This window comes from Chiloscyllium plagiosum, unplaced genomic scaffold (genome assembly GCF_037043375.1).
Source record: "Chiloscyllium plagiosum isolate Xiang-an unplaced genomic scaffold, Cpla_swu_hap1 HiC_scaffold_33, whole genome shotgun sequence".
Classification (NCBI taxonomy): domain Eukaryota; kingdom Metazoa; phylum Chordata; class Chondrichthyes; order Orectolobiformes; family Hemiscylliidae; genus Chiloscyllium; species Chiloscyllium plagiosum.
The window spans coordinates 13,814,814-13,836,888 of record NW_028270171.1 but is presented as its reverse complement, the minus strand read 5'-3'; the positions used below and the strand labels follow the sequence as shown (position 1 = coordinate 13,836,888).

The 22,075-nt window shown below is 44.2% G+C and overlaps 1 protein-coding gene across 1 annotated transcript in view; it reads left to right on the top strand.

Moving 5' to 3' along the window:
• The window catches only part of LOC122542235 (ADP-ribosylation factor-binding protein GGA1), a 58,423-nt gene extending 40,439 nt beyond the window's left edge, over positions 1-17,984 (top strand). The window contains exons 14-17 of the mRNA XM_043679761.2: positions 1,467-1,801; positions 4,552-4,721; positions 10,551-10,661; positions 11,949-17,984. Coding sequence (XP_043535696.2) covers positions 1,467-1,801; positions 4,552-4,721; positions 10,551-10,661; positions 11,949-12,059 — 727 coding nt within the window. The 3' untranslated portion in view covers positions 12,060-17,984. The remainder of the gene's footprint in view (positions 1-1,466; positions 1,802-4,551; positions 4,722-10,550; positions 10,662-11,948) is intronic.
• The last annotated feature ends 4,091 nt before the right edge of the window (positions 17,985-22,075 follow it).

Below are 22,075 nucleotides of genomic sequence, written 5' to 3'. Positions count from 1 at the left end.
GAATGATCAGCCATGATTATATTGAATGGCGGTGCAGGCTCGAAGGGCTGAATGGCCTACTCCTGCACCTATTGTCTATTGTCTATTGTCATACGGGTGCCCATGGCTACCCCTTTGGTCTGGAGGAAGTGGGAGGATTTGAAGGAGAAATTGTTAAGGGTGAGGACCAGTTCAGCCAAATAAATGAGTGTGTCAGTGGAAGGGTACTATTGGGGACGTTGGGAGAGGAAGAAATGGAGGGCTTGGAGGCCCTGGTCATTGCGGATGGAGGTGTAGAGGGTCTGGATGTCCATAGTGAAGATGAAGCGTTGGTGGCAGGGGAAACAGAAGTCTTGGAGGAGGTGGAGGATGTGGTTGGCGTCTCGAATGTATGTGGGGAGTTCCTGGACTAGCAGGATAGGACAGTATTGAGGTAGGTGGAAATGAGTTCGGTGGGGCAGGAGCAGGCTGAGACAATGGGTAGGCCGGGGTGGTCAGGCTTGTGGATCTTGGGAAGGAGGTAGAATCGGACTGTGCGGGGTTCCGGGACTACGAGGTTGTAAGCTGTGGGTGGGAGATCTCCTGAGGTGAATGAGGTTCTGTATGGTCTGGGAGATGATGGTTTGGTGATGGGGGATGGAGAAAGTGAGGACTGCAGATGCTGGAAATAGAGCTGAAAATGTCTCGCTGGAAAAGTGCAGCAGGTCAGGTCAGGGATGATTCCTGAAGAAGGGCTCATGCCCAAACCGTCCATTCTCCTGCTCCTTGGATGCTGCCTGACCTGCTGCACTTTTCCAGCAACACATTTTCAGCTCTGATGGGGGATGGAGTCATGGTTGAGGGGGCAGTAGGAGGAGGTGTCTTTGAGTTGGTGTCTCCGTGACCCTTTTTTTAAGATTAGATTAGATTATCTACAGTGTGGAAACAGACCCTTCAGCCCAACCTGTCCACACTAACCCTCTGAAGAGTTATCCACCCAGACCGATTTCCTAATGCACCAAACACTATGGGCAATTTGGCATGGCCAATTCACCTGACCTGCACATCTTTAGACTGTGGGAGGAAACCGGTGCAACTGGAGGAAACCCACGCAGACACAGGGAGAATTTTCCAAACTCCACACAAACAGTTGCCCGAGGCTGGAATTGAACCTGGGACCCTGGTGCTGTGAGGCAGCAGTGCTAACCACCGTGCCAACCCTTGTTAATGAAAAAGGTAGAACGTCTGTACAAACTCCTTTTACCCTCGCAAAGTAGAGTCCTCGGTATGAATATATGTAGTTTCTAGAGCATGAAATTCATTGCAAATCCAATGGGGATTATATTTTGGTTTCTTTTTGAGTGCAAGATGGAATTTTTTAACTTTCATTTTCCTTGTTCCTTAAAGTTAAATGATTATAAAACACCTTTTTTGACCTGGGGTGGGCAAAAATGCCGCAGTATCCATCAATAACATTTTCTTACAATTGTAATTTGCTTTACCAATAGGTCAGCTCCACAGCAAAGACAAACTCTTCGAGATCTCCAAAATAAATCGAACACTAGCACTGCAGTTGCCTTGGGCACATCGCCACTTTATCCTGCTTCAAGCAAGAGCGTCTCGCCAGTTATAAGCACAGCTCTTTCCGCAGGCCTTGCCCTTCAATCTGATCAGCCTGCAGCATTTACAGGCAGCTCTAACTTAGCTACAGCTTCAGCTGCACCATATATAGAGCAGCCTGGGATGCAGCACGATGCACAAGGAGGCCTCAAAACCTCACTTATGCCTCAGCAGGAAATTTCCCTCACTAATGTTTTAGTACCTCTAGAATCAATTAAACCAAGTGAGTATTTTCACCTTGTTCTTTAGAGCAGAGGCTGCAGTTGTTCTCCTTTTTGTGGCAGACTGTGTTAAAGGGAGTTCTGATGAAACTGTTTCTATTGGTGGGAGGGTCCTTAGGCAGATGGCCCTGGTTTAAAGTGGTTGGTTAAGGGAGGGCGTGAACTGTTTTTATGATCAAGTTGCAATCTGGAATGGACGATCGAAAAGGATGGTGGAAACCAATTCAAAATAACTTGCAGGATATGCTTGTAATGGAACATTGATCGGAGCAATAGGACAGGAGAAGTACACCTATTAGATAGCTCTTTCGAAGAGCTAGTGCCTGGAAATCCCCTGTGTTGTATTATTCCATGATTATGAAATGACTTTGGGAGCTTTCACTTTGCAAAGACACTTTAGCAAGTCATTTGATAAGGTTCCCTATTGTAGGCTCATTCAGAAAGTGAGGCTTGGGATCCAGGGAAATCTGGCTGTCTGGATACAGAATTGACTGGCCCATTGAAGGCAGAGAGTGTAGTAGATGGGAAATATTCAGCCTGGAGCTCAGTGATCAGTGGTGTTACGGAGGGATCAGTTCTGGGACCTCTGCTGTTTGTGATCTTTATAAATGGCTTGGATGAGGAAGTGGATGGGTGAGTTAGTAGGTTTGCTGATGACCTGAAGGTTAGTGGAGTTGAGGATAGTGTGGAGGGCTGTTGTAGCTTGTAACAGGACATTGAGGATGCAGAACCGCGGAGATAAGTGGCAGATGGAGCCCTGAAGAAGGGCTCATGCCCGAAATGTCGATTCTCCTGCTCCTTGGATGCTGCCTGACCTGCTGCGCTTTTCCAGCAACACATTTTCAGCTCTGATCTCCAGCATCTGCAGTCCTCACTTTCTCCTAGATTTTTTACCCAAGGTGATAAGGTTGTTAAGAAAATGTATGGTGTGTTGGCTTTCATTAGCAGGGGGATTGAGTTTAAGAGCTGCAAGGTTGGACCACACTTAGAATATTGTGTTCAGTTCTGGTCCCCTCATTATAGGAAAGATCTGGAAGCTTTAGAGAGATGCAGAGGATATTTACTAAGATGCTGCTTGGACTGAACGGCATGTCTTATGAAGAAAGGTTGAGGGTGCTAGACCTTTTCTCATTGGAGTGAAGAAGATAAGAAGTGACTTGATAGAGGTGTACAAGATGTTGAGAGGCACAGATAGAGTGGATAGCCAGAAACCTTTTTTTTTTCCCTTGGCGGAAATGTCTATCACGAGGGGTCATAAATTTAAGGTAGTTGGAGGAAGGTTTAGGAGCGATGTCAGAGGTAGGTTCTTTGCGTAGAGAGTGGTGGGTGCGTAGAATGCACTGCCAGCAGTGGTAGTAGAGTCAGATACATTAGGGACATGTAAGAGACACCTGGATAGACACGTGAAGGGTATGTAATTTAGTGTGATCTTTAGAGTAGGATAACCGGCCGGTACAACATCAAGGGGCTGTATTGTCCTATGTTTTATGTAATTTCATGAGCTGGCAGAACTGCGTTTTGTATTAAGTACTACAAAAGTGAAAAGCTTTGAAGACTTTTTTTTTGTTTGGTGCATGTGTAATGCTGGGGGAGTAATTTGCTCCTGTCTTACAGACGTCATTCAGGTGTTTAGTCCCATATGTGTGTGTGTTTTGCTGGAAAAGCATAGCAGGTTAGGCAGCATCCAAGGAGCAGGAAAATCGATGTTTCAGGCCGGAGCCCTTCATCAGGAATGAGGCTGGGAGTCTTGGGGGTGGAGAGATAAATGGGAGGGGGTGGGGCTGGGGGAAAGTTAGCTGAGAGTACAATAGGTGGATGGAGGTGGGGGTGAAGGTGATAGGTCAGAGAGGAGGGTGGAGTGGATGGGTGGGAAGGAAGATTGACAGGTGGGACAGGTCATGAGGGCGGGGTTAGAGGGTCCCGAGGCGGAAGATGAGGCGTTCTTCCTCCAGGCGTCGGGTGATGAGGGAGTGGTGATGGAGGAGGCCCAGGACCTGCATGTTCTCAACAGAGTGGGTGGCTGGGTTGAAATGTTCGGCCACGGGGTGATAGGGTTGATTGGCGCTGGTGTCCCGAAGATGTTCTGTAAAGCGCTCTGCGAGAAGGTGTCAAGTCTCCCCAATGTAGAGGAGACCGCATTGGGATACAATAAATGACGTGTGGAAGTGCAGGTCAAACTTTGGATGTGGAACGCTCCTTTTGGGGCTGTGGACAGAGGTGAGGGGGGAAGGTGTGGGTGCAGGTTCTGCAATTCCTACGGTGGCAGGGGAGGGTGGGTTGTTGGGGGGACTTTTCCAGCAACACACGCTAAACTCCAGCATCTGCAGACCTCACTGTCTCCTGTTTGGTCTCATAGATGATAGCAGATTTCCTAGCCAGCTAGTCTGCTTCTGACTGTGAGCATTAGGCTTTTATATCTCACTGAGCCCAATCCCAACCTCATCTAGCATCCATACAGGCAGACAGACACACGCAGTAACTTTCAGTCTCTCCCTTATTCACACGTCTCTTGCACATCTTGTTATGTGATGTGGAACAGATGATGGTTCAAGATGAAGGGAGAGAGCAGATGCCTGACCAACATTGGTTGAGGTGTTTGGCAAAAGGTTAGAGGACAGTGGTGGATGAATGGTAAGTGCACGGCGTTAGAGATGCTCACTGTATGGGAAATGGCAGGTGTGAGAAACTACTGTTGCAGCATTTTATGATCAATACATTTCACTTGACTTTCTTCTCCATCTCTGCCACACAGGTAGCATCTTGCCAGTTACTGTATATGATAAGAATAGTTTTCGAGTTCTGTTTCATTTTGCGAAGGATCCTCCACCAGGGCAGCCAGATGTTTTGGTTGTTGTCACTTCCATGATCAGTACGGCACCACAACCAGTGAAAAATATAAGATTCCAAGCTGCTGTTCCTAAGGTATAACGGACCCCAGGGTCCTTCTTTATATTAAGTTTTTTCCACAGTCTTTGTGCAAGTTGTCATTTTGCAAGATTGGATTATTTTTAAATGTTGTTACCCTTCTCCTGAATGGACTAACTCTGACTTGCATTCCATTGAATTAATTCCTTAATACTTTGCCAAGTACCTTGTGTCTTATCCCACGTCTTGGAGTTAGCTACTCTGTTGTGATGGTCTACTGACCATCATAAGTTATATTTACACAGTCTGCATTTTCCATTGGGGTTCTGTAAATAGTGATCAGAAGTATGATGTCTTCTGATATATTCATCTGCTGTTCAGGCCATGTATTCTAAGACTTGGCTGTAGTGCTGTTTCTGCCACTTTAATTGGCAGCATAGGCTTGGGACTGAATCTGGGATATCTCTGATATGCAGCTCACTTCCACTTTTTATTATTCTTTCATAGGATGTGAGTGTTGCTGGCAAGGTCAGCATTTGTTGTCCATCCTTAATTGCCCTTGAGCTGAACGGCTTGCTTGGCGATTTCAGAGGGCAATTTGGAATCAAATACCATGGGTCTGGAATCTCACATGGGCTGGATCTGTCAAGCATGGCAGATTTCCTTCCTTAAAGGGCACTAATGAACCAGATGCGTTATTATGACAAACAACAATGGTTTTGTGGTCCTCATTTCCAAGAGGAATTCTAGATTTGTTGGGTGAATTGAAATTCCACCTGCTGCTGTGGTAGGATTTGAACCAGTATTCCCAGGACATCAAAAACAAGATAGAATGGAGAAACTCAGCAGGTCTGGCAGCATCTGTGGGGATGGAAATATCATTGATGTTTTGAACCAAATGTGACTCTTTGGGGAGTCTTATCAGGCTTAAAACATCAACTCTTTCTTTCTCCACAAATGCTGCCAGACCTGCTGAGTTTCTGTTTTTCAGATTTGCAGCATTTGCAGGTTGTTCCCAGAGTATTAGCATGGATCTCACTACTAATACTCGAGTGACATTACCTTTATGTCAGTGTATCGCCCTAAAATCATTCAGCTCTTTGATCAGAATCTTTTCCCCAACCCAGAGAATGGGATTGCTTTTCAATTTGCAGCTTCCATTGGTAATATACCATCCGCAGCTTAGCTACTGAGCACCCTACATGTCCTTGAATAAATTGAGACCTTTAGGTGGCCCTTTGTCTATCAGCTGCTGGAAGCAGAGCATTCTGCCTCAGCAGGCTGGAAGACATGACAGCAGGGAAAAATATAAATCATGACTTTCAAGGCCAGCAGCGGTGGGCCTGTGTAAAACGCAGCCTTTAATTCAGTGCTTTCATTGAAACGGCTGCATGTTCTTTTTAAAAAAAAAGCACGAGGTTTCTGTTTGATGATTTCTGGCTCCATTTGCCATTAATAAACTTGTTTAGTTAATTCCTTATTGAATTAGAGATGCAGGAAGCGGACTACACATACAGTCTGTTTTGGTAGGTGATTTTATAGAATCCTGACAGTGTGGAAACAAGCCCTTTGGCCCAATAAGTCCACACCAACCCTCCGAAGAGTAACCCACCCAGACCCATTCCCCTACCCTACATTTACCCCTGACTAATGCACCTAACCTACACATCCTTGAAACTATAGGCAATTTAGCATGGCCAAATCACCTGACCTGCACATCTTTGGATTGTGGAAGGAAACCGGAGCACCCAGAGGAAACCCACAGATGGGGAGAATGTGCAAACTCCACACAGACACTCCCCCAAGGCTGGAATCGAACCCAGGTCCCTGGAATTGAGAGGCAGCAGTGCTAACCACAGAGCCAGCATGCCACCTCTTTTATCGTTCCCCAGAATGGGTAATTGGCTTCAATCCAGAGGCTAGAGAGTGAGAATCACAGCTCCATATTAAGTAGGGCTGACCAGGAGACTCTCCTTATCACTCTCACTGCAAGTGCATTAGAAGGATTTACAAACTAATGATCAACTTGTTTGGCCACACTGTTAATGAACCTCTCATGATTGTCAAATCTGTGGAGAGTTTCAACCAAGTGCTTCTGGTTCAAAGTCAGAGACACTACCCACTTCACCAGAGATCTTTGTTTGCAATCATTACCCTTGATTACACTGCTGCTTGTATTTCATCCTCAACCTTCCATTTATCCGATGTGTCTAATCTGATGCTTTCACCATCGATGAACAGCACTTACTGTATATCAAGAATTTAGGCATGTATCTTTATTAACTGTCAGATATTGCTCTTGGGAGAACTTTAGCGCATCAGGGGTGTGAACCAAGAGGGAATATTGGGGCCAAATGCTGGAGTGTACAAAATAGTTTGAGAAGCAGATAGCATTTGTTTGTGAATGGAATATCATTATGGGAAGTTGGAGTAAGGTAAGAAGTATGAAATCTAAATCCGGGTTACTGTGAATGCATGGACTCCAATAAACCAGATTCGGTAGTTACAGGCAAAGGTTGCCATATGGGAATATATGATATTATGGTGAATAAGAGACCTGGCTCAAGGAAGGGCAGGGCTAGTTGCTGTATATTTCTGGGTGCATATTGGAAAGGAGGAGGAATGGAGGAATTGGTTAAGGAAAGTATTGCCGTGCTGGAGAAGGAAGGTACCTGAGGGTTCAAAGAATCAATTTGGCAAGAGCTAATGATCAAAAAGGTTGCAATTGCATTGTTTAAGCCCATAAGAAATTGGAAAAGGACTAGGCCATTCGGCCCCTCAAGCCTGCTTCACCATTCAATAGGATTGTGACTGATCCAGCTTTCCTCGCATCCACTGTGCTGCATTTCCCCATAGCCCTTGATTCTCCTGCTGATCAAGAATAAATCTATCTCGGCCTTAAGTATAAACAAGGTCTCTACCCCTACAGTTCTCTGCGGCAAGAAGTTCCAAAGACAACTCGATCCTCTGAGAGAAGAAACTCCTCTTCATCTTGTTCTTTTGTAAAGACAGATGCAAAAATATTAATTATTATTATTAAACACTTAAATGTCTCTAGCCCTTGTGTAAATCCCTGTTTTGATGCCCCTTAATTCTGAGACTACGCCCTCTGGTCCTAGACTCTTTCATGTGGGGAAATGTCTTCTCATATGTAAGCATCCTATATATTTCAATGAGATCACCGTTCACTCTTCTAGACTCCTGTGAGTACAGTCGCAAGCTGTCCACCTTTGCTCCCAAGACAATCTCTCCATACTGGGAATCATCCCAGGGAACCTTCTGTTAACTACCTCCAGTGCTTGGTGTAGTTTATAGACGACCAATGGGAGCAACTTAGGGGAAGATGTGCAGGGAAATTACAGAGTGGAGTGAACATACCTCCCTGAGTGCAGACTGGGGCAGAAAGGGAAAAGTGTTAAATGTTCCAGATTGTGTTCAGGAAAATCTTCTACATTGTGTCCAGCCCACAAGAAAGGACGAGCTATTAGATGTGGTTCTTGGAAATGACGTGGGGCAAGTACCTCAGATATCAGTCGAGGAATGTTCAGGAGATAGCAGTCACTGTATAATAACAACATGTGGGATGATAAAAAAGAATAATAGGTAATCCAATGTAAGAATAATTAACTGGGAGAGAGCTGACTTGAATAGGACAAGGACAGAACTGTACAGCATGGAATGAGGTTGATGGGAAAATCTGGAGCAGAACAATAGACTCCCTTTAAAGAGGTGAAAGTGAAGACTGCAGATGCTGGAGATTAGAGTCAAGAGTGTGGTGCTGGAAATGCACAGCAGTTCAGGCAGCATCTGAGGAGCTGCATCAATGTGGATTTCACCAGTTTCCTAATTTCTCCCCCCCACTCCCTGTTCCAACCTTCCAACTCGGCAGCGCCCTCATGACCTGTCCTCCCTGCCCATTTTCTTTCCCACCTCGACCTATCACCATTACCCCCACCTCCATCTACCTATCACACTCTCAGCTACCTCCGCCCCCCCCCCCCCCCCAAGCCCAACCCCCCTCCAATTTATCTCACCACCCTCTCGTCTCACAGCCTCATTCTTGATGAAGGGCTTTTGCCCAAAATGTCAATTCTCCTGCTCCTTGGATGCTTCCTGACCTCCTGTGTTTTTCCAGCACCACACTCTCAATTCTACCTTCAAAGAGGAGCTGGTTCAATTACAATCCAGGCATATTCTCTCGAAAGGGAGAATAAACAGTTTCAGAGCTCCCTAGTTGAGAAAGCTGATAGAAATTAAAATAGAGGAAAAATATATGCTTATGACATACCAGAAAGGTTCATTTGAGAACAGAGAGGAATTTAGAAGTTTCAGAGGGGAGGGGAAAAAGCATATTCTAGAATCTAAGAGAGATTATGAGAAAAGACTGGTAGCCAACATAAAGAGGAATCCTAAACTTTTCAATCGGCACATAACTCATTTGGTAAAAAGAGCAGGAAGACCAATTAAATACCAAAATGGGCATTTACACACAAGGGCAAGAGGCATTGCTGAAGTGTTTAATAAGAATCATTAATATTTTTGCATCTGTCTTTACAAAGGAACTAGATATTATCTAGGCCATGGTGAGAGAGGAGGAATCTCGATCACTAGAAAGGTTCAGAATTGATAAGGAGGAAGTGTTGGGTAGACTGTAGGTGTTTAGTGTTGACAAGGCACCAAGACGAGATGCATTGAAGGAAGTGAGAGTAAAAATTGCAGGGGCGTTGACCGTATTCTTTGTCTTCAGTAGCCCCAGGAGAGATGATAGAGGACTGGACTACTGCAGGTGTTAAGCCCTTGTTCAAAAGTAAGCCAAATAAGTACAGAACAGTCATGTTTAACTGCTGTGGTGGGGAACTTTTAGAAATAATTAGTCAGAATAGAATTATCATTACTTGTTAAAAAAAAGTCTTCAACCATTGCTATTACTAATCTGGAAACTTTGTGAAAGTGCAAAGCGTTTATTTAAAATCAAGAAGTATGTAAAGCCGGTAGATATTGAGGCCACAATGATTGACATGATTTTAATTGAATGAGATATATGAATTTCTTCTCCGCTTTTTTGGTCTGGTGAGCTATTTCCCATCTTTGGTGCTTGATGTCTCCATATTTCTTGCTGAGAAGAACATCGAAGCAAGAGCAAGGCCATTCAGCCCATTGAGCCTGTCCCACATTATGAATCGTGACTGATTATCTCCTCAATGCATTGCGTCCCTAACTCTTAATGTCATTAGTTTCCAGAAACCTCCAGTCAAGGCCTTGCAGTCATCTACAGCCTAAAGATTGCCTTCAAAGATCCTGAAATCAGTTGTCTTGTGGCAGCAGAGCGCAAGCTTTCTCCTTCTCTTTGATTTTGCTCCTTCCAAAGTCCGAAGGGTTTTTAAGATTAGTGTCACTGACTGACTAGTTTGGAGAGCAGGAGATGTGTAAAGCCTTAAAAAGTGTTAGGTTGCTTTACAAGATGTTGTTCATAGGAACAGGGAGTACACCATTGAGTCCCTTTGAGCTTATGCTGCATTTAGTGAAATTATAGCTGACCTCTGACTTGTATTGGTTTAAAGACAATGGGGTTTTGATGACAAAAATCTGTCAGTCTGGTTTTGAACATTTAATTGACTCCCCGGTCTCAGTTTGAAGGAGGATGTTTGAAAATGCCACTGCCCTTTCTGTGAATAAATATATTTTGTTACATCATCCCTAAACAGTCTGGCTTCAGTTTGTGTTACATCCCGTTCCACTGGGCTCTCCTACCAGAGGAAATTGTTTTTCTCTTTTGCCCATTTGTGCCCCCTCTTCTTTGCTGTCTCACCTGTTCGCATCAGCTCTCTCACCCACTCTCTAGCTGATCAACTCCTTGTGAAAATTTTTAATTGCATTGTTTTGCAGGTCATGAAGGTCAAGCTGCAGCCTCCCTCTGGCACCGAGCTACCAGCATTTAATCCAATACTTCAGCCTTCTGCAATTACACAGGTCTTACTGCTAGCAAACCCACAGAAGGTGAGTGTGCTTTTAATTATTGTGCACATGTTAACACACTAATAACTGAGGCAAGTGATTTTGGCAGAGCAATAACTTATCCCCTCTAACCCTGTCTCATCGCTGATCATAAGCAGTCTGCAGAATTTTTCTTTGTTAAAATGGTAACAAAAATGTTCACTATTATTGTATAGCACTGCATTGTATAATCAGTCTTGACGTGTATGTACATCATCCCTCTTGCTCAGTTCAAGAAAGTATTTTCTGCTACCTTGTGGAAGGAGTTCAATATTAGGGGTTGTTTAATATAAGATAGTTATGAATAAATTCTCAGAAAAAGCCATTTGAAACCTTAGGATGATCATTCCTGCCTGGTTGAGAGAGTGTCTCTAAGCCGAGGTACATGTTCCATGCTGAAGATTATGAACCATACCCTATGGCAAAGCCACCAGAGTTTTTTGTGATAGCAGAAGGATTAGAATGTTTAGGGGCAATTCTTACTCATAGACGGAGGACCCTTTGGTAGAGGGCATGATTCCTAGAGGGACTCCTGAGGAAGGCAATGGGAAAGTTCCTAGTGCATTTCTGCCGAGAGTACTGGTGCCTTTTGAAGTTGAAAATGGGTTCCCTCGACAGAACCCATGGAGGAAAGCTTGAGGCCAAAACGTGTGGAGAAATGAGCAGAGGACCTGCCCTGGGGCAAATCATTACAGATAATTCCAAGAGGGAATTGAGGTGCAACTTCTTTATCTAGAGAATGGTTGGAATGCAGAACTTGCTGTTGTTGGGATTATTAGAATAGATATTCTTCAAGGCTGGCTAGATGAATAGATACGAGAAAAGGTAATGAATTGGATGTGTAGATAAGTTCCTATAGATCTTAAACACTAACACAAACAAGTTAGGTTGAATGGCCTGTTGCATAGTGCAAATCCTGTGTAATTCCCAAGAAGGCAAAGAGGTCAACTGTTCAGATGACGCGGTCAGTGAACAAGGCAAATGAAAAAATGTGAGGTCCTCCTCTCTGGAAACTTTCAATCCGACTGTGTTGATGTTCCTGGTCCTTGTCATGGCTTAGAAACAAAGGTAAGACCTACACCTGGAAAACACAGGAACCCAAGCACAGTCTCTTCAGAACTCAAGATGTTCAATACTCCACTCAAGTGAGAACCAGATAGTTTGATTTCTTTTTAATAGGGCTGATGATATTGCACCTCTGTTGTTAAGAGGTAGTTTGTTTCTTTTGGAAAATGTTCTTGTTTGGATGTTTATGAACAAAAGACTAAAATGCAGTATCACTCTTTACAGGAGAAAGTCCGGTTACGATACAAGCTCACATTTACGTTGGGCGAGCAAACCTTCAATGAGATGGGAGACGTAGACCAATTCCCACCTCCAGAGTCGTGGGGAAAGCTCTAACTGGGTCATAAACAAGGACACTATACATTACTACTGCTCTGTTGTTGGGTGACCACCAACAGTTTGCTGATAAGGTGAACAACGGGCAATGATAACTAAAACTGAATCCTGATTCAGTTGATTTCTGATTTCTAAGGCAGATCTAATAGTACACCATACTTATCTGGAACGAGACCTCTGTCCTGCTAATGGGCAGGATGCTGTTATTCCCTCCTGTTAGCTGGCAATGTCAAAATAGTCCCCTCTCTTTGTATGGTGGTGTTACACCTGATGTCAGTGTGTGATAAAATTGTTCAAAAATTTGTTGTTCTGCCTGGCTTCAAAGTCTCCTTTTTCTGAAGTACATATTTTACTCTTATTCCCAAATTGAATCCGTGTAGATTTCCCAGTTGATGAGGCTAGTATGGACCTAATACGTGAGGACCAGAATATTTGATTCCTGCTCTGTGCTAAATCAGCCACTATCAGTTAGAGCAACACCACTGCATTGACTCTGTGCTAGCAAGACTGAAATCAGACAGCAATTCCAATTCAAAGTTTTATCAAGTGGGCCGTCCTCAGAAGTGCCTCTCTGGGTCATTGGGCTTGACTGCAATACTCTTGGTTGTCAAATACTCCTCTGACTCATTTATGAAGATTGACCATTTGGACTCTGAAATGGAGTAGGGAGTGTAGGATGTGGGATAACGAATCATCCAGCAAAAATCAGCCCTTTTTATTAAAGGCAAATATTTTTAGAAATTTAACTTTAGATTGTGAGATTTTTTTTGTCTTCCTCAAATACAGTATCATAATTGTGACTTGGGGCAGTGGTTGGATTGTTTGATTTGCACAGTTTGGAGTGCATCAGCATGCCACACTCAGCTTACAACCTAAGAAGTTCAGATATGGTAGCAGAGAATCTCTTACACTCTCCAGGGGAACATTGGTATCATTATAGATCCAACCAGCAATCTATTGTGAATTTTGATCTCACCCCCTGGACAAGTTCAGCAAGTTCATTGTGGCACTGTAGATTCTCCTTTGTACTGAATGAGGACAGGGGATATTTGATGGGGTTTTCCATCATCCCATGTTCAAATGACCCAGCCCCTCAATTGTAAACAGGTAATTCACTTCCTGTCTGGCCACTAAGCGCACACGGTTGGTTCTCTGTGCCTTCTGGATGACCCAAACAGGCATTGGTATTAAGTGCAGGAGGAACATTCAGGCAAAACTGATGATACTGACTGCAAAATGCGCACACATTGGGAGAAGCTATTGCCCACAGCCCATCCCTGCTGCCTTTTTGAAACTATGTAGCTGCATTTATCTTTCAAGGCATACAGTGCAAATATTCTGCTGGCATGATTCTTAGGCCTTCAATACATCCGGCGTAAAAGCAGCTCAGATGATGATGTAATCCAGGGGACGACAACTACTTTAGACTGCTGGTCGCTGGTTGAATTTTGCAGTTATTGAGTCCTTTCAGTTTACAATTATTGGAAATACTCATGCGGCCCCTTTACACAATGAAATAGGTTTGATTGTGTAGTGACTATAAAACTGAAAGCCCTGTTTTGGCTTATCAGAAGATGTACCATATAGTTACCATGGTTGTGTCTCTGCACAAATATTTAAATTCTGTTGCAGGGTAAACCATTAATCTGAGCATTTCAGAAGCTATGTTGTGTAATTTGTCATTTCTATATAGAACCATAAAATGCAAAAATAGAAGTGAGTTGCTTTCTATTTCCTCCCAAAATTCTAGTGAAGCTGGAGCTGGTAGTGGAAAGGGGAGTGTAACCTGGTGACAGATGGGGCAGCAGGAGGCAGAAACTTTAAAACATTAGTAGCTTCTGCTCAGTAAGTGATTCTATATCATGCTGAAAAACCTTTTAAAAATTTGGTAGTAGTGACATTAATTGCAGTCAATTGCTGAATGACCTAGTAGAATGTTCTAATGACAATAAATATTGTCAACCAGTAAGGTTTTGAAACAATCCAGTAGATGATTATGATGGTAAAGGCTTTTAATTCTAATTCTAATCTGTGTCTTTCCATGAAGATGGAGGCTGGTGAATTCCGTACTCTAGTGTTTTCGTTTGTCCAGTGACTGTCATGAAGCTTTTTTGGGGATATATTTATTTAATGTGATAGGTTGTAAATTTAACATATGTACAGATTTACATTAACTTTTAATTACAACTCATTTAATTGTTTGATTCAAATTTGTCAGTGCTTTGTCTTTTAATAATGTTTTTAAACCCTCCACCAACGTGACCTAAGGCTCATTATCTTGTTTTTTTGGCTCCTTACGCTTATAGGGACCTTGTGCACAAATTGAATGCCTCACTTGCCTGCATTATTGCATTAACGTTGAAAGATATTCCATTAGTTGAAAAGGACTTTACAACAGTCTGAAATTGTGAAGGTTTTTTTTTACATAAATGCAAGTTCTTTTCAATTGAATTATGTTTTAGCTGTAATGTTACCAAATGTGACTTTGAATGATCAGGAGTTAAGATGATGATCCTATAAAGTTACAAGGCTTTTAACTTCACCCTCCCCAGCATAATTTCAGCATTGCTGTCACAAAACTAGTTATATTTTTGTTTTTCCATAAGATATCATTTGAGTGAAATTATATCAATCTGTCTATGGACTGTGCTGTTTCTCAATGCCTTCTACAATCTGTCACATTGGACTACATCCAATCTGTTTAAGACTTGAGAGAACTGCAGAACTTTTTCTCCACATTAATTGAATAAATGTTCAAAAGGACGATGAGTAATGATTTTAAAGTCCAGTGCAGCCTTCAGAGCTTATCACGCTATGGTCCAACAATCCTGAGATTATCTCTTCAGCGGGGAGAGGGAGCTTTTTGGCTTTGATTCTTAAACAAAGCTGGGATAGAGGGGCAAAGCAAAATATTACGGATGCATAAAACCTGAAAATATTGGATGCACGCAACAGTTCAGACAGCATCAAAAAGGAGAAAAATGCAGGTGAAGCTTCCACATACCAGAGCCGTGTGCACACCTGAAAAGTGAGAGGTTGATGAGCAAATTAATAAGATCTGAAAAAGAGGGGGCGATATGTAGTATGTATTTCTTTAAAAAGAGCACCGAACAAGCTTTGGCTGAAAACTGTCAAGGAATGAACAAAAAAATTAAGAACTTTTAAGATAAAGGGTATCGAAATGGCTAAAGAAGTAGCTAACCCAAAGAGTGGGGAAGATGGAAATCTTAATCTGGTCTCGTCTGAAATTAAAACTGTGTTGGTAAACAGGATATGGCTTAGGTCTGCAAGGTTCGGACCCAAAGGGGGTTGCAAGGTACTTTGGAAAAAGATTACATTGTTCCTGCAGGTAAAGTTCCAGTTTCATTCCCATACGACGACAAGCAGTTTTACTTTGCGCAAAACTGTGTAGTACAGGTAGTTAGTTTCCCCAGGAATTAATATATGTAGGTGTTTCTGACAATGAGCCAATTTCATGTTGTGATAAAATATGTTTTGTGATTTTCTCTTCAGTAGCTGAACCGCTAAATTGCATTGATTAGGAGTGGGGTTCACATAGCACGTGGTACAAGCTTGCTGTTTTAGTGTATGATTCATGGAAATTTCAAAGAGATAAAATAGAAATAAGTAGGAAGGAGAGCGTGAAGGTGAAAGTGCTCCTCTGTAACATAAGGGGCAGGAGCGTATTTGGTTTTATCTCCCCAGTTGTATTTTTATTGAACTATTTCATTTGTGTAATTGTAGCCATTCTTAAAATTACTGCACTTACTCTGTTTATAATGTGGGGCAGATTTAGTGACAACCAGAAGCTACACAGCCACAAGAGTCACATGTGTAATTGTAACACTAACACTAACACTCCGATGTTCTCAACTGTCAGGGTATGGTTAGTACACACATTAAGCTGCGTTGGTGGTCCTTGCAAATAGACTGCGAATCAGTCAACAGGCTGCACCCAAAATAGAACTTGATTTTCCAAACATTGCCAGTGGCATGGTTTACATTGGATTCTGCTTGCCCCTTCAGTCATGCAAGATAGGGATCCCTCCTTCTGTCAACTTCTCGTCAGCGGTAACTCTGCAATTTTTTTTAAGGGAAGTTACTTTGAGCCAGAAAGGCTTGCATTTACATAGCCCCTCAGGATGACCTCCGTTCTCATAGTCAGATTTTTATTTTGAAAGGCAGACACAATAATATACGCAGCAAGATCCCACCATCTGTGAACAACTGATAATTGTTCAGAAGTGTTTGAGAATTAATCTGCAGCGGTGTTTGATTGCCCCCTTTTTCTTCCGCTAAGAGCGTAAGCTTCAGAGATCCCACTGATTTTCAGATTTCTGACTGAAATGGAGAAACAGCTGTAAGCTCCAACATGAGCTGCATAGAGCTAATTATAAGCCATTGTAACTTCCCATTTCTGAAAGGACAATCTTCTTTGGTGCCTGCCTACCTGTGGGGAGGGAGAGGTTGGACAGTTTGTTCTCAGTACATAGTGTACCATTGATAGTAGTGAGTTTCACCAAGGTACTGGCTTCTGGCAAGTTTTTTTTATTGAGGCCTAGAAATTGGTCATATCTGAATTGCATGCAACAGGTGAGCTTGGTAATAGGACCAAGGGAAATTGACTTGTCCTCATTAACTTGCTATTGGTGAGTTACTGCAGCTGTGGAGGAGCTTGACGACAGCAGGTGAGACCTGGATGGGGATGATGGTACAGTGATTTTATGTGGAGCTCCCCAATAGATCATTAAAGTGAGTTAATTCTTGCCTCTCCAATGGAGCCCTGTTATGCACCTGAAGAAACTGGCCATGAAATGACTGTAATTTGGCACCTGACTTGTGTATGCAAAGAGACTAATGTCTGTTTGGGTCATGCACCCTGGCTTGCTCCAGAGCAAACCATCCAAAGTGGCGTGCATGCAAATTTCTAACATGAGGTGAGCATAGGCATTTTGATTGCCATCTTGGATCCTTAGGTATTCATTTGATACAATCTAATTTCTAGACCATTAACAAGTTATCAGCCTTCACAGTATAAAATGGCTGCAGCAGCAGTGTTGCTGATAAAATGTCTCCTGGACTATGTTCACTTTTCTTCTATTGCTATTGTTAATTTGATTCAAGGACCCTCTTTACAGCAAGGTCTTCGTTTTTGTCTATTTGAAATGTGTGTACTCTTCAGTGGTTCGATGTAACTGGCCCAAGTCAGCTTGGGTGTGCTGAAATAATGTATGAGGAAATATTAATGAACAGACATGATGATTGGAAAATATGTCACTATTCAGTGACTTTACAGACCCCACCAGAAAGTAAAAATTTTTAAAATGAAAATCTTCAATCTCATTACCCATTACCAAGATGAATATGGCCTGTCAACAGAAATTGGCTTTGGCTATTATTTTGTCCCATGCACAATGATACTACCCAGGTGTATCACCCTTTGCTAATGCAGCTTTCACTGAATCTCCAGTACCTTTTAGGGCTTGTGCGAGCTGAAATAATTTCTTAAAAGGTAGTTTGACCACTTCAAACAGCAGCTGACAAGACCCACCAAGCATAGAGCCATGTAAGGCCTTTTGAGAGAGTCGATAACAAGTGTCAGCAGTGAGTGTATCACCTGTGTGGTACATTGCCAAGTGAAATCTTAATTCCTTCAGGGAAATGTGGTCCATCTGTTCCAATTGGAATCCTTGCCCAGGTTGTGTTTGATCTGCCTCAGAAAGTGGAAATGTGTTTAGTCTGAGCACACAGGTGTTGTTTCCTTTATTCTAACACTGCTTATCTATTTGTTCCAATAAATACCCTTTGTCTCCCCTGCTTGGGATCTGTAGAACTGACTTGTGTATATATTTATATGGTCTTTTGGAATTATGTACATTAGAGCAAAAATTTATTTATGGGAATTAAAGTTTTGTTTTCCTGGGATTGTGAGAGTCTTGTGATGTACACCAGGCATCTTTTTTCTTTTGTGTATATCTTTTTCTCAATAAATTATCCAAGGTCTATTTTTTTATTTTTCTATCAGATTTCAAGGGAATCTTTTTACAGTTTTCACAGTAAACAGCAGAAGTGACTATGCCATCTGTCAGAACTGGACTTGAACCCAGATTCTGCAAATGTATGATGAGTAGTGCAACTGTAGCCTGTAGAACTGAAGGAACTTTACATTTTCAATACTGATGCAATAGTGAGAGAGAGAGAGGAGGTTAATGAAACATTACTTACTATTTGATCCATCAGCAACGTAAGTACTTTAGTCTCTGTTGTGTCTGGTGCATGATTACCAACTTCCGTGTTTAAAATAGTTGAAACAACATTTTTACTCATGAGAAGTCTCCTGGATTGTGTTGGGTTTACCTCTGGGGCCCTCACTGCAGTACGGTCTTGATTTTGTCTATTCAAAATGTTTCCTTCAATAGTTCAATACAACTGGGCCAAGTCAGCTGAGGTTCGCCGTAATAATGTGTGGGAAAATGTTGGTCAAACAGCCCTTCCTGAAGAAGGGCTCATGCCCGAAACGTCGATTCTCCTGCTCCTTGGATGCTGCCTGACCTGCTGCGCTTTTCCAGCAACACATTTTCAGCCCTCAAACAGACATAGTGACTGGAAAATATGTCGCAGTTCAGTGACTTGACAGACCCTACTGAAAAATAAAAATTAAAAATCTTCAACCCATTGCCAGGATGAAAATGATATGGCAACAGGAATTTGGCTTTTCTGACTTTTTTATATTGTCACTTGGGAAGTGATGCTGAGATGAAACCCCAGCCTTTTTTCTCTCGTGCTGTTTCTCGTGCTCTCTCTCACTCTCTCTCTTTCACATTCTCTTCCTTCCTTCCTTTCTTTCTTTCCTCCTTTTCTTTCCTTCTTTCTTTCCTCCTTTTCTTTCTTTCCTTCCTCCTTTTCTTTCCTTCTTTTCTTCTTTTCTTTCCTTCTTTTATTTCTTTCCTTCTTTTCTTTCCTCCCTTTTCTTTCTTTCCTCCTTTTCTTTCCTTCTTTCTTTTCTTTCCTTTTTTCTTCCTTCCTTCCTACCTTTCTTTCTTTCTTTCTTTCTTTCTTTTCTCACATTTCTTTCTTTCCTTTCCTTCTTTCTTTCCTTTCCTTCTTTCTTTCCTTTCCTTCTTTCTTTCCTTTCCTTTTTCTTCCTTTCCTTTTTCTTCCTTTCCTTTTTCTTCCTTTTCTTTCTTTCTTCCCCTCTTTTCTTTCTTTCCTTCTTTTCTTTCCTTTCTTTTCTCTTTCCTCTTTTTTTCTCCTTTTTCTCTTTCCTCTTTTTTCTCTTTCCTCTTTTTTCTCTCTTCTCTTTTTTCTCTTCTCTTTTTCCTCTTCTCTTTTTTCTCTTCTCTCTCTTTTCTTCTACTCTTTCTTCTTCTCTTTCTTCTTCTCTTTCTTCTTCTCTTTCTTCTTCTCTTTCTTCTTCTCTTTCTTCTTCTCTTTCTTCTTCTCTTTCTTCTTTCTTTTCTTCTCTCTCTTTCTCTCCTTTCTTCTCTCTCTCCTTTTCTCTCTCTCCTTTTCTCTCTCTCCTTTTCTCTCTCTCCTTTTCGCTCTCTCCTTTTCGCTCTCTCCTCCTCGCGCGCTCTCTCCTCCTCGCGCGCTCTCTCCTCCTCGCGCGCTCTCTCCTCCTCGCGCGCTCTCTCCTCCTCGCGCGCTCTCTCCTCCTCGCGCGCTCTCCTCTCGCTCTCTCCTCTCGTTCTCTCTCTCCTCTCGTTCTCGCTCTCTCCTCTCGCTCTTCTCTCTCTCTCCATTTCTCTCCCTCTCACTCCTTTTCTCTCTCTCTCCTTTCCCTCTCTCCTTTCCCCCTCTCTCCTTTCCCCCTCTCTCCTTTCCCCCTCTCTCCTTTCCCCCTCTCTCCTTTCCCTCTCTCTCCTTTCCCTCTCTCTCCTTTCCCTCTCTCCTTTTCCCTCTCTCCTTTTCCCTCTCTCCTTTTCCCTCTCTCCTTTTCCCTCTCTCCTTTTCCCTCTCTCCTTTTCCCTCTCTCCTTTTCCCTCTCTCCTTTTCCCTCTCTCCTTTTCCCTCTCTCCTTTTCCCTCTCTCCTTTTCCCTCTCTCCTTTTCCCTCTCTCCTTTTCCCTCTCTCCTTTTCCCTCTCTCCTTTTCCCTCTCTCCTTTTCCCTCTCTCCTTTTCCCTCTCTCCTTTTCCCTCTCTCCTTTTCTCTCTCCTTTTCTCTCTCTCTCCTTTTCTCTCTCTCTCTCCTTTTCTCTCTCTCTCTCTCCTTTTCTCTCTCTCTCTCTCTCTCTCTCCTTTTCTCTCTCTCTCTCTCCTTTTCTCTCTCTCTCTCTCCTTTTCTCTCTCTCTCTCTCCTTTTCTCTCTCTCTCTCTCTCTCCTTTTCTCTCTCTCTCTCTCCTTTTCTCTCTCTCTCTCTCCTTTTCTCTCTCTCTCTCTCTCCTTTTCTCTCTCTCTCTCCTTTTCTCTCTCTCTCTCTCCTTTTCTCTCTCTCTCTCTCCTTTTCTCTCTCTCTCTCTCCTTTTCTCTCTCTCTCTCTCCTTTTCTCTCTCTCTCTCTCCTTTTCTCTCTCTCTCTCTCTCCTTTTCTCTCTCTCTCTCTCTCTCTCTCTCCTTTTCTCTCTCTCTCTCTCCTTTTCTCTCCTTCTCTCTCCTTTTCTCTCCTTTTCTCTCTCTCTCCTTTTTTCTCTCCTCTCTCTCTCTCTCCTTTTCTCTCTCCTTCTCGCTCTCTCTCCTTCTCGCTCTCTCTCCTCGCTCTCTCTCCTTCTCGCTCTCTCTCCTTCTCGCTCTCTCTCCTTCTCGCGCGCTCTCCTTCTCGCGCGCTCTCCTCGCGCGCTCTCCTCGCGCGCTCTCCTTCTCGCGCTCTCTCCTTCTCGCGCTCTCTCCTTCTCGCGCTCTCTCATCGAGCGCTCTCCTTCTCGCGCTCCCTCCTTCTCGCGCGCGCTCCTTCTCGCTCTCTCTCCCCTTCTCGCTCTCTCTCCCCTTCTCGCTCTCTCTCCCCTTCTCGCTCTCTCTCCCCTTCTCGCTCTCTCTCCCCTTCTCGCTCTCTCTCCCCTTCTCGCTCTCTCTCCCCTTCTCGCTCTCTCTCCCCTTCTCGCTCTCTCTCCCCTTCTCGCTCTCTCTCCCCTTCTCGCCCTCTCTCCCCTTCTCGCTCTCTCTCCCCTTCTCGCCCTCTCTCCCCTTCTCGCCCTCTCTCCCCTTCTCGCCCTCTCTCCCCTTCTCGCCCTCTCTCCCCTTCTCGCCCTCTCTCCCCTTCTCGCCCTCTCTCCCCTTCTCGCCCTCTCTCCCCTCCTCGCCCTCTCTCCCCTTCCCGCCCTCTCTCCCCTCCTCGCCCTCTCTCCCCTCCTCGCCCTCTCTCCCCTCCTCGCCCTCTCTCCCCTCCTCGCCCTCTCTCCCCTCCTCGCCCTCTCTCCCCTTCTCGCCCTCTCTCCCCTTCTCGCCCTCTCTCCCCTTCTCGCCCTCTCTCCCCTTCTCGCCCTCTCTCCCCTTCTCGCCCTCTCTCCCCTTCTCGCCCTCTCTCCCCTTCTCGCCCTCTCTCCCCTTCTCGCCCTCTCTCCCCTTCTCGCCCTCTCTCCCCTTCTCGCCCTCTCTCCCCTTCTCGCCCTCTCTCCCCTTCTCGCCCTCTCTCCCCTTCTCGCCCTCTCTCCCCTTCTCGCCCTCTCTCCCCTTCTCGCCCTCTCTCCCCTTCTCGCCCTCTCTCCCCTTCTCGCCCTCTCTCCCCTTCTCGCCCTCTCTCCCCTTCTCGCCCTCTCTCCCCTTCTCGCCCTCTCTCCCCTTCTCGCCCTCTCTCCCCTTCTCGCCCTCTCTCCCCTTCTCGCCCTCTCTCCCCTTCTCGCCCTCTCTCCCCTTCTCGCCCTCTCTCCCCTTCTCGCCCTCTCTCCCCTTCTCGCCCTCTCTCCCCTTCTCGCCCTCTCTCCCCTTCTCGCCCTCTCTCCCCTTCTCGCCCTCTCTCCCCTTCTCGCCCTCTCTCCCCTTCTCGCCCTCTCTCCCCTTCTCGCCCTCTCTCCCCTTCTCGCCCTCTCTCCCCTTCTCGCCCTCTCTCCCCTTCTCGCCCTCTCTCCCCTTCTCGCCCTCTC